This window comes from Xenopus tropicalis, chromosome 3, assembly GCF_000004195.4.
Source record: "Xenopus tropicalis strain Nigerian chromosome 3, UCB_Xtro_10.0, whole genome shotgun sequence".
NCBI classification, from domain to species: Eukaryota; Metazoa; Chordata; class Amphibia; order Anura; family Pipidae; genus Xenopus; species Xenopus tropicalis.
The window spans coordinates 118164410-118177425 of NC_030679.2; the positions used below are offsets into that span (position 1 = coordinate 118164410).

At 39.4% G+C, this 13016-nt stretch overlaps 1 protein-coding gene across 1 annotated transcript; it reads right to left on the reverse strand.

The window, feature by feature from the left end:
- Nucleotides 1-1405: 1405 nt before the first annotated feature.
- On the reverse strand, nucleotides 1406-13009 carry ciao2a (cytosolic iron-sulfur assembly component 2A). Its single transcript, XM_002932949.4, has 5 exons — nucleotides 12826-13009; nucleotides 10401-10565; nucleotides 5294-5343; nucleotides 3338-3383; nucleotides 1406-1898 (listed from the first exon to the last, which is right to left on the reverse strand). The coding sequence occupies exons 1-5, from the start codon at nucleotides 12920-12922 to the stop codon at nucleotides 1801-1803; spliced, it is 456 nt and encodes a 151-aa protein (XP_002932995.1). The 5' UTR covers nucleotides 12923-13009; the 3' UTR covers nucleotides 1406-1800.
- Nucleotides 13010-13016: the final 7 nt, after the last annotated feature.

A 13016-nucleotide genomic window follows, 5' to 3' on the forward strand; every position in this document is an offset into this window, starting at 1 on the left:
TGCGTCTGAATGCGTTTTTTCTGTAATGATCGGTATTTTTGCGTTTTTTTTCGTCGCTATCACGACTTTTTCGTGAATTGTCGCAACTTTTTCATCGCCGTCACGACTTTTTCGCGAATTGCCGCAATTTTTTCGTATTGAGCAATTGTAAACGGCGGAAAACCAATCCGTTTTTTTTTCGACGGCGACGAAAAAGTCACGACAATTCGCGAAAAAGTTGTGACGGCGCCGAAAAAGTCGCAACTGCGACAAAAAAAAAATCGCAAAAATACCGATCATTACGGAAAAAACACATTCGGACGCTTTTCGGATGTTCGTGGATTAGTAAATGTGCCCCTAAGTGTCCCTTATCTTTTAGGTGTAGAAATACAGCCATGACCTGGATGAATGCAAATCTTTATAGTCACTAGTAATGATCATGACAACACCTATACTGCATAGTTTTAATAAGGAACTGTGCATTACTGTAGGTAAAAGTATAAAGAATATGCACTTATAATATTAGGGCACCAGATAATGAAACGTTGGCCCCGCCCCCCTTGTTGCATATACTTTTTTTCCCCCCCAATATTTACTAAAAGGTGCTAAGTTTGCCCAGGAGCAGTTACCTATTGCAACCAATAAGATGATTGCTTTAAAGCAGGTACCTGCTGATTTGTTTCTCTGAGATACTAACAGCACCTTTTACTACATAACCCCATTTGATAGACAGAACCATGAGGATCTACTATTGCTGCATCTGAATTAGATTACAGCCTAAAAAAAAAAAAAAAAAGATACCACAAAAAGTACTTTTTGGCTCCAAAACCCAGCACAGTATATTGAAAGCAGTGGGGGGGGGGGGGGGGGGGGGGGGGGGGGAGCTGAACGGAACTGCTCACCTTGCAGAAATCAGGAGATGTCAGCCTAAAAGACTTTAAAAGCCTATTTTCTCAAACAGTTATTTTAACAAATGACAATTCATTAAAAATATAACAAATCTGTAAGATGTTTGGTGTGAGCTGGGATTAGGGACAGCCATATTTTGCAACGTTAACTCACCTCCCAGAATAACACGGCTCTGGTGTAGTGCAGACTGGTGCTTACAGTGCAAACTGGGAGTTTCATTACTATGCAATAAATATGCTACACACACACACAGCCTCTTGGCAACTCTATCAGCAACTGAAAGCAGCTCCCTTGAGTAAGTTTGGTTTCCAAAGGTCAGCATTCTGGTAGAATGGTGTCAGGGATCAGTGTGGGTCACATCACAAATCTAGGCTCTTAATACACTGGTTGTGTAGTAACGCAACTGCAAATCCTGTTGTTACAACAAGCTGCAGACTATGCACTCTACCCCTGGAAAAAACAAATCCCTTTGTCTGCATGAAAGTGTTAGTACTTAAAAGTACAACAACAAAACAGGTAAAAAATATGTATTTTATTTATCTGTAGAGCACAGAGAAGGTTATTATAATGCCCATAGGCTCTTTCACATTCAAAACCAATTACCCATTGGCAGTCACAAGTAACCTTCAGTGCCTTTTGTGTTCCATCCTGAGTGGAGCAATACAAAAATCTCCGTCTGGAGCACTGAGAAACCCAGAGGCAGTGCAAACAAAGTGGACTGTATTTATTTCAGGAACACTTTCGAGCCCAGGGTCCGTTACCACCTTTGCATCTTTTAACAAAAAAAGTCCAGACTGCAATGAATCCAACTGCATATCTGATATAATGGCCTCCGCTGAGCAGGGATACCATCTACCACACCTCCTAGATCAGCATTCAGCAACAGCTGGTTACTGGGCCTCTAGAACCACTCTAGTCCGGTTCTGTGACACACTGCTCCACAATTTCCCGCAGATTTGGATTCTCCATGGCTGCAGATACCCGCTCCTTATCGTTTATCTGTTTATTAACTTAAAGACAAAAAGCAGTCACACGTTAATTTTAAGAACACTACAGGGCATATTTATTCTCTTAAATGATACTTCCTAAATAACCGCCAACTAGAGGTTGCCATACACCTGACGACTTCACCACACCAATGGATCCTTTAACAATAATGCCACCTATGTGCTGGGCCATATTGGGCTGATATGATCATTCGACCCTTGCTCCAATGATCTGGTCATAACAAAGTGAAAAGCAAGCTGCTGGAAAAGGACCACATCAACGAGTTGATATTGTCCTGGCCTGACAGCATTATAAAATCTGTCCGACAGATGTCTGGCCGATTTCCAGTCAAATATCTGTCAGAGAGGAAGTTCAGCATGGCCCATACACAGGCTGAATAGCTGGTAAAGGGGCTGAGTCAGCAGCTTAAATCTGCCCATGTATGTCCAGATTAACATTTATAGGCCTTTGCTGTATTTTTGAGAATTGCCTTTTTAGGCTTTTTATAAGTATGGACCAAAACCTTAGTTAAAATAAATGTATAAAATATTAATGATAATACAACACTCATATGTCACTCTGCACTAGTCAAGGGACACAGTTGTGAGCCTCAAGCCAAGGGCAAGTGGGCAACCAGGATGGGTCTATCGTACATGGCTGGCTATGGTGAGGCCAGTCGCTGCGTCATTGACATGAACAAGTGTCCCAGAGAGCTTACTGTGTACAGCACAATGTGCTGCAAGGTGTATATCTATACTTGCTTGGTTTTATGGACCATGCAGGCAACAAACAGACTTATTTTTTGCTACACATGTGCCTATGGAAGTCAATTAGTGGCTATTATATTCATGAGACCGTGCCTTATGCTGACTTCTTGTGAATCTGGCTATACATGCACAAATGTAATCGTATGAAACATAGTTTTGTGTGATTTTCAGACCGTGTGTGGGCTCCAAATTATTGTCCTTATAATATTCGTACCGTGGTGTTTGGTTGTTTAGTCGGACAGGTTACAAAATTTTGATCGGATAATGATAAAATCCGTGCAAGTATCCTTGGGAGACAATGTATTTCCAATAAGTCACTTTCGTACGACTGGTCTCTGCCAACTATTTCATGTTCAGAACATCCTTTGATTTAGATTTATCCTACAATTTCAGTCTGAATGTTAGTCTTAGATCAATGCATTTAAACATACGATAGATAACAAAGGAGGTCTAGGAGATGAAATTAAGCCGGACTGCTTGTTATCAATGGGAATTTTCAAGTTAAACTGCCAACAAAATCAAGAACAGGTAAAACATTTTTTCCATTAGAACAAGGTAAAAATAATATGTAGTGAATGAGTGGTAGCTCTTTCGCTCAATGTACAAGAAGCTACTTCATGAAGTGTATAGTATGTAGGTGGCCTGCCTTATACCCTGCACTAGCAGCCATAGTCGGAAAGTAGGTAGTAACTTACTGTCTTCCTCTGTAGAGTGAGTCCCCTCAGAAATATAGATTTCCAGCTGAAAAATGAAAGTTAAATAAACTTTAAGCTCTGATGGATAGGAGTATCTCTGCCAGATACAGGTTTGCTTTAATGTGTTAACGTTTTTTGTTCTCCAAATAAAGAATGACCAAAAAACACTGTTTTTTCCCTGAAACAAAGTACAAACCCTGATTACAACTATACCAGAGAGGCTGGAAGAGGTTGGAATGCAGAGGGATCTGCCAAACCTCCCTACAACCCCAGCTTCTGAGCCAAAGCAGTGGGTGTGTGAGAAATTATTTGTCATTAATTCCTCTTCTCTGCAATGTGCATAATCTATCAGCAGATCAGGGGTTAAAGGTTCTGTGTGTGGTATAAAATGATGGCATTTAGAAAGGAATTACAAAAAAAAAAAAAAATGTGAACATATTGCTATGCAACAACAGCACCACCTGGTGAACATACTTGAACATGCAGTCTATAAAGGAATTCCTTGTGATTCTGTTACACGTTAATGCCAGGTAGGAATGGTCTGTTAGCTTAAGTAGACATACCGGGGCACATTCATTAAAGTACGACAGGTCCGAATACAAAAAAAAATTCTTATTTTTTCTAAAGTTTACAACTTTTGCGTATTTTCTGCGATATTTTCGTTAATTTTTTGCAACTTTTTCGTACTTTGCGACAATTTGTACAACGAAATCACGTGCCTCCTATGGGAGGCTTCCAAAATCATGCACTGAAGCGCCAAACTCAGAAAGGTTTTCGCGCCGTTTACAATCATTCGGATACGAACATTGTGTAATTTTCGGATTGTACCATGATATTTTGGAAACAAGCACGACGCGACTTTTCGCAAAATTAACACAATTTTCATATTTAATCCAAATTTTTCCTAAACATACTAAGTCCGAAATTCGTAATTTAAAAAATTTGCCCCACCATGTCATTTTCACCTGTTATATCCCAGTTTCATATCATCTAGACTGTGAGCTTTTGCAAGCTGCTTACCTTAATTTTTTGTGAAATAAAAAGGTTTTGTGATCCCTACTGTATTCTGTGGTACAAGTCAGCACTTTATAAACAGAAAATAATAATTACCATTATGGCTGGATCAAGTACAGAAGAGTTGTATATACACTCCCATTATATTTGCTTGGCCTATAAAATTACATTCTGTGATAAATAGGAAAAAAATGCCTTAAATCATTTTCTTTAACCCACTGATTATATATTAAAACATTTAGCTTTGAACAGTAGCAGTGATGCTATTTCACCAACAAATTGAGACCTTCAGCAGAGCTTATTCAACAAAGCAAGAATATGATGCTCAATATCAATGATCAGGTGAGATCTCCTTTTCTGATTTGCTGTTGTGTTTGTTCAGGAGTTAAAAATAAAGATATATGTATTAAGTCAAATCAACTGAATTCTGAATTGAGAAAGCCAGTCAGACGACTTACTGTATTTTTATTGAAGGTGTTTCGCAAGTCGTCTGACTGGCATTCTCAATTCAGAATTCTGTATTGAGAAAGCCAGTCGGATGACTAGCAAAATTTCTTCAAGGAAAATACAGCAAGTCTAGTTGATTTGACTTATTACTAAAGATATACAGATATACTAGATATATACCATTACCTGGAATAAATGAGAACCTTCAGAGACATAAAAATTAAGATTTCTGGAAAATGCTAAGGTTTAGGAGCAATGGCACACAAGTGCACCCAGAAAGTTGTGTTGCCCACTCACAGGGCTATTCATTGCATTAATGGTACAGAACTAGTCCAGGTGGGAAACTTGACTTGGTTTTCTAGTGGGTACTGGGTAACCCAGTCCAACCATGTATTCCATGTCTTTTCACCTCACAAGAAGTTATATAATATGAAATAAACCTGCCTTTACTGGGAAAAGGCTGAATATTAAGACAGTGCAAGTTCCTGTGCTCACCTTGTGTTTGAAAGACAGACATCTCTGCAGCTTGACTCGCAGACACAGACCTGTATGCAGACACAGGATTAGTGATGCTCTTGACACACAAAAGCAGTATTTAATAGAAAAACCCCATAGATAGTGCTTTTCCCTAGTGTGTATGAATGTGATAGGTACTTAAACTGTAAGTGCTACTGGGGCAGGGACTGATGTGAATTATGTGCAATACGATTGCTGAATCTTTTATATGGCACAGTGTAGTTAGTGTGCATCATCAAGCAGAATACAAAATTGGCATAAGAGCTTACAATCTTACTAAGCAATCAAAGTTAAAAAGCATGGGGTAAGGATAGAATGCAAGAATTGAAGAACACCAAACTCGCAGTTATATTGCCTTAAAGTGACAGTATATGGCTCTTTTCAAGAGAAATTGAATGTATCGGTCTTGCTCTGAAATATCTATGGTTTCTGTTATTTCTGGCACTAAACAAGAATATGAAGCTAGTTTCACTTTAGTACATCCTGCCACTTTCTCCTACAAAATCTCAGAGCAGCTGATAAAACTATCTACCAATCCACTGGGAAGCCCCTTTGTTTTTTCAAAGGTAAATAGGGAGCTCTGAACAAAATTGCTCTGTTTATAAAAGAAGGGAGGGGGTTAAAGTGTGTGAAAATAGCATACTTTCACATTAGCAATTTTTTAATGGCAAAAAATTGAAAAATATGGACCATTGGTTATTATTACATTTTGGTGCTCCAGATTTAATAATAACCTCCCATCCTACCCCAGCCCCCTTCCCAGCTCTCCATAGCAATTAACTGCAACTCCCAGCACAAAATCAAAGGATTAGCCATTTGGAGCACAAAAGATGTAGTTTTCCTTGCAAAAAAAGCTTTATTGTTATGCCTTTCATGACATGTTTCGGGCCTCTTCCGTGCTCTTTGATCCATATTTTGCTATTTTTTTGCCATTAGAAATTGCTAATTCGAAAGTTAAGCTATTTTCACAAATATATTCTCCTGTAGTCTCAGACCATAGACAGAACAAGACACAGACTGCTGAACGCAAGGCAGGGATTGGCTAAAAGCGAAGGCATAGCAGTGGACCAGAGATAAATGAGAGTGCTTGATCGCCTGGTAAAAGAGCTTGAGGCTTTGAAGTAAAGTTGCTGTTCAACACTATTCATTTGACCACCTGTTATGGAGAGAAGTGGCATCAATATAAACAAAGCTCTTGGTAAACTCTGCATGGAGGGTACAAAACCAGAAGGAAACACTCAAGCAGAACCATCATAAAAACTACTCAGTCAGAGCATGGATCAAGATACTGAGTCTACAGTGTTCTATCCAGTGTACAGAGATACAGGCTCCACTTCAAAGTACAGGTATAGGACCCATTATCCAGAATGCTCGGGACCAAGGGTATTCCGGATAAGGGGTCTTTCCATAATTTGGATCTCCATACCTTAAGTCTACTAAAAAATTAATAAAACATTAATTAAACCCAATAGGATTGTTTTGCATCCAATAAGGATTATTTATATCTTGTAGATTGTAAGCTCTTTTGGGCAAGGCCCTCTTCACCTCTTGTATCGGTTATTGATTGCTTTATATGTTACTCTGTATGTCCAATGTATGTAACCCACTTATTGTACAGCGCTGCGGAATATGTTGGCGCTTTATAAATAAATGTTAATGTAATGTAATATATCTTAGTTGGGATCAATTACAAGGTTCTGTTTTATTTCTACATAAAAAAAGGAAATCAATTTTAAAATTCTGAATTATTTTCTTATAATGGAGTCTATGGGAGACGGGCTTTCCGTAATTCGGAGCTTTCTGGATAACGGGTTTCCGGATAAGGGGTCCGATACCTGTACATGGAGAATAAAAGCACTTCAGCTTAGAGAAATAGCACTCACAGACAAATCCACCTATCTGCCAACCACACTTATTCTCCCCCTCCATCCCCCATACACAAGAATAGGTTTTCCATATCTGGCTATTATACATGTCTGCAGGCTAGGTTCAAATTATGTCATAAAAAGATGTAAAAAAATAACCGCAGGGATCAGAACAGATGTAGCTGCAACTGCTTCCTCATCCCCCCAGCTCCATCGCTGGATTTCCATAGGACTCTCCGGCAGCTGGGAGATTTTTTTTTTTTTTTTTTTAAGAAAATCTATTATATAGACACCCGAGATCCACCCCCAAAAGCTACAGCCCTAGGCACAGGCCCTTGGGTCCCTATAAATGAATACAGACCTTCTAAGACTCTACCAAAGACCTACAGTTGACTAGATAAGTGAAAAATGACAGGCAAATCAGGTAAAGTAAGATGGGTAAGATCACCTGTCCCCTGTCAGCAAGTCTACTCATGAGAGAAACACCATTAGCAACTAAACACCTTAGCCAAAGAGCTGATCTGATCTCAAAAGAATCTAAAAAATCCATTTTAAGAGGAAGCCAAACAAAGGGGCCTGTTATTTCTGTACAATAACCAAGTACCTTAAAGGTAATTTATACAGCAGGAATGTCAATCTGCAATTTCACCTGGAAGCAAAAAAGTGAAGTCAATGAATGCAGTCAGGGGAGTCAGTCAGGGGAGTCACTCTGCCTTGAGCAGCAATTTCTGGGGGCCCATACATTCATGACCCCCAATTATTTCATCCATAACAGTCATGGCATTTCTTTTTTTCAACTGTCTAACACCCAGCAGAGTAAGCTGTTCCTAACCCCCTTACTCATAGTCAGGAGAGAGGAGCACCACTCTTCAGCATGTATCAGATCTCCAGCCCTTATTTATACAAAAAATGTACAGCGACTGGTCGTTGGAATCATCCTTTGACTCTCCTTTCCCACACATTACAGGCTATGGGTTAGCTTTAAAGGAAAGTGATAGGTTGTAGAGAAAACAGTCAGCTGTATAATCAAAATGTGGTGTGACCTAAAATTCATAGGTATTAATATGCACTTTCCCCTAAAGTGCATTTGGGTGTCCTTTTTCAGCAATGTGATTTTGGCAAAATGCTGATGTCCCGTGATGATATTCTGGGTTCTTAAAGATAGTTCTCACCATGACTGGTGCCATAGTGCATGAATCTATCATTAGAAACAGGATGCACAAACACAGGAGCTGTGGGCAAGTGGACCTCATAATGTGACAATGACCCTGAACATGAAATCTACTGTAAGGAATGGTTGGGGGAAAAAAAGAAATGAAGCAATGGCCAAGTTAAAGCTTGCATCTAAATGCCATGGAGATGCTGCAGAGGAACATTTTAAACAGGTTCTGCATGTAAGGCTGAGCACAGCTAAAAAAATTCTGCATGGAGGGGAGGAAAATAAATCTCCCAGTAGATGTCAGAGAGTGACAGACAGTTATCAGAAATGCCTACTTGAGGTTGTTTCTGCCAAAGGGAGCAATACCAGGTAATAGAACCAAGGGTGTACTTTCTTTTTCCACAGATGGAAATTGCATCTGTGAATCTTTGGTTAAATTACTGAAAAGTCAATTTTTCATTATTTTATAGTCCAGTTACAACATCTTTATCTTTATATACTGTTTGAGTAGAGATCAAATATTGATTTGTCTATAGGGGTCTAAGCAAATAATTCTAATTTTTAAAAAAGATTTTCCCTTTTCTCTGTAATAACAGAACATTGTACTTGATCCCAACTAAGATATAATTAATCCTTATTGGAGGCAAACCAACTGGGTATATTCAGTATTTAAATGATTTTTAGCAGAGTTAAGTTATGGAGATCCAAATTACGGAAAGATCCCTTATCCGGAAAACCCCAGGTCCCGAGCATCCTGGATAACAGGTCCCATACCTGTATTACATTTAGAAAATGTAGCATGATCCCAACTAAAATATAATTAATCCTTACTGGAGGCAAAACAAGCCAATTGGGCATATTCAGTATTTAAACGATTTTTAGCAGACTCAAGTTATGGAGATCCAGATAACGGAAAGATCCCTTATCCGGAAAACCCCAAGTCCCGGGCATTCTGGATAACAGGTCCCATACCTTTATTACATTTAGAAAATGTAGCATGGGAGGTAACTGGAGTACTGGGAGGAAACCCTCCCAGACACAGATAGAGAGTAGACAATCTCCTTGTGGATAGTGCCCAAGCCAGAATGAAACTCAGAAGTCCAGCACTACAAAGCATTTGTGAGCCACTGTGCTGCCAACATTTCATCTATCCAGAGTATGGCGGTGCAGGCTCCACTTCAAGGTACATGGAGAATAATTACAAGAACCAGAGCACAGAGACATGATCCATCCATATTACCCTACCCTTGTGTGTCCTGTTCTGTAGATACATGATATGCCTGTCCAGCCTACATAGATAAAGAATACTGAACCAAGCTGAGCACAAATAACGGACAAGGGTGTGGTTGAGGCACACAAAACATTAAAAATGTGCACTGACACATACAGTATTTCATCATCCCTTTCTGTGCTACTGTATTTCCCATAGCTTAACCTTTAACCAAAAAACATAGACCTCTGGTACTAGCATGTGAATGTAGATTTTATTATCTGTGGCACAGAAGGAGTTAAAGATTCATTTACAGCAGATATCCAACTCAAGCAAAAAGTGGAGCGTGAATTTTTAGAAGGAGAATTTTCAGCCAAGATGGTAGGATCATTTATGGATTGTAAAGCTGGAAAACATCTTGCTTTGCTAAAGCCCAGAAGGCTTGCAGAGAAATACGATATGTGGCAGAACCCGAACTACTGGATTTTACATTGTCCTTCACTTTACATTATTATTTTAAGAGGGCTGAAATATCAATAGTCACTTAGATTTTCCCTGAATTAATATTTTCCTGCAATTTACAGCATGTTCACCAAGTTTCCTTAAGAAATGTAAAATCAAGGTTCTATTGTACTCATGCTTTGTTCACACAGCATTCAGGTACATAATCCCCTTTATGTTCCCTACACAAAACAAGAATCCTCTGGAGCGGAAAGCAGCCAGGAGACATAGCAACGGAATATTAAAGCAGCTGCATGGTTCCAGAATAAATATCCATACTATAAAACAAATATGCTACATAAATCCCTAATTCAGATGTGTGGTACTGATAACGGTGAATCTTAGCCTTACCTATAAGTGTGGCCAGGGAACAGTGTGGTACAGTAGGTGTGAATCTGATAACAACCAGATAACATTCCTCATCCAACTCCTGAACAGAGACACAGCTTTCCGAAACAACATCCAAATCTTCTAGTGTATTTGGTTTTTCAGGATCCCGGATATTTCGAATTATATCTGTGAGAAGAGAATGTTACAAGGATGTAATGCAAATGACAGGGTAAACCATTCACAGTGGTGCTTTGGTCTATACAGGTTCAGATCTGTTATCCAGAATGCACGGCACCTGAAGTTTTCTAGATAAGAGATCTTTCCTTAAGTCTGCTAAAACTCCTTAAAACATTCAGTAGACCCAAGTTACTGGTTTATTATTATACAGGAAACAATTTTTAAAAACAAGATTTGCCTAATATGGACATTCCCCTAATTTTGAGCATTCTGGGTAATGTGGATAATGGGTTTGCAGGTAAGGGATCCCAGATCTGTAATGTGTTTGAATCAAGGGTATAAAAAAACAGAGAAAGTAAGCGCAGAATTATAGGTCAACTAAACAATGTTTCTTCTAAACCATGTTGTTGTACATGACTTATAAAACCAGCACAGGGGCTCAGTAATGTTTCCTCATGCCCTAGGTATGAACTAAATCTAATCTACTAGTAAATATTCTTGTACAGGTATGGGACCCGTTATCCAGAATGCCCGGGAACTGAGGTTTTCAGGATAAGGGGTCTGCTGTAATTCGGATCTCCTACCTTAAGACTGCTAAAAAAACTATTTAAACAGTAATTAAACCCAATAGGATTATTTTGGCTCCAATAAGGATTAATTATATCTTAGTTGTAATCAAGTACTAGGTATTGTTTTATTACTATAAAGTAAAAGGAAATAATCTTTAAAAATTTGAATTATTTGATTAAAATGGAGTCTATGGGAAATGGCCTTTCCGTAATTCTGAACTTTCTGGATAATGGGTTTCCAGGTAAGGTGTCCAATACCTGTGCTCATGTGATGTAAGGAACCATAAAAAATCAGCAGTTATCCTGATAGCTGGAGGGCTGCTTTAAGTCCCACAGCCAGACCAGTATGTCACTGAGGATAAGCTGGCCAAGCACTAATAGATCTTTGTGCAATTTAGCCACAGACACAGTGGGCTAATCTGATCATTCAGCCCTGACCAATGAGTGAACCATAAGTGAGGCCTATGGCAATCTGTTGGGAGATAACCCCGTCAACACTCTGAGATGGACCTCAACTGATTGGACTTTCAAACCTGACTAACTTTAGGCCAAATATTAGCCAGACAGACTGATCGGAAGGCACCATATACAGGCAGACCATCTGCTGACTAAGGATCAGAGGATCTCAGTCAGCAGCTTTTAAGGCCCATATACACTATATTCCATTCTTTATAGAAGCACTTTATTAAATACCACTTGCAATGCAGATGCACTTTATCAATGTATGTCTTTATTCAATCTCACTATCTCTAATACAATGCAGCTTTGTAATAGGCACCACAAGCTCCTACGAAATGAAATTACGAACATTCGGACATCCAATCTAGTAGTGGAATGTAGAACATAGCACCAATAGGAGAATATATCCTAAAAAGCCTTTATTAAATATCACATGGCTTTAGACAATATACATATATTCTCCTATTGGTGCTGTTTTCTACATGTCGTTAGTAATTCGGGGGGCCAGTGGACACATTCACTGCCAGGGCAGGATAGCTATAGCACCAAGATGTCAGGGTCACAAACAAATAAGATTAGGGAAGAGCGAGTTAGAGCAAGTTAAGGTTAAGGTTATATTTTAGGCGCACTTAAACATCCCCCATGTAATGTCACTCACACATCAAACCACCATACATACTAACATAAAGAAATAATTTAACTGAATAGGATATTTAACCAGTCTCTTTCACAAATAGTTATTTTTCTTATAGTAATTTATATATAACTAATTACTTGCAAGCTGCTCAGCCCAACTTTGTTCTGCAGGCGCAACCAATGCTGTGCATCACTGACAGATCTCCCCTGCCCTGATTGGCTGAATGACATACTGTAGCACAGCAGGGACACACAGCATGCTTGGGCTGAGTACAGAAAGAACAAAGTTTGAGGAAGCATATTAGCCACTCATAAACCATTTATATCATATATAAAACAGAAAGTGTCATTAAAAATATAATAAAACATATCTGTTTAACCGATTTACCGAGCCTCCCCTGCAGATGAGTGCATTTCCTAGAAGAGGGACTCTAATCTAAGTAGCCACACAGCAGACACATTGCACAACTCTCTCTCCTAAGGAAATACTAAATACCATGGCAGGACCAACACACAAGCCACCTGTCAAGGGTCACTAAATGTCTCCCAGCAGTCTGTGCGTGATACTGGAAGGCCCCCCCCCTCTCTCCTCTCCCCCACATTACCATACACCTCCAGGGCTCGTTCGTCCATGACCCGGGTCTGCGCTTTCTCCCTGGAAGACCCACGAAGAGAACTTAAGAAGCCAGAGAGCAACTCCATGCTCTCCCCGCCCACATGGGTTCGTCACACGCTGCCCTTGACAATCGCTTATCTTTCAACCAATAGCCGCTCGCTTCGAGCTGACGTCAGCCGT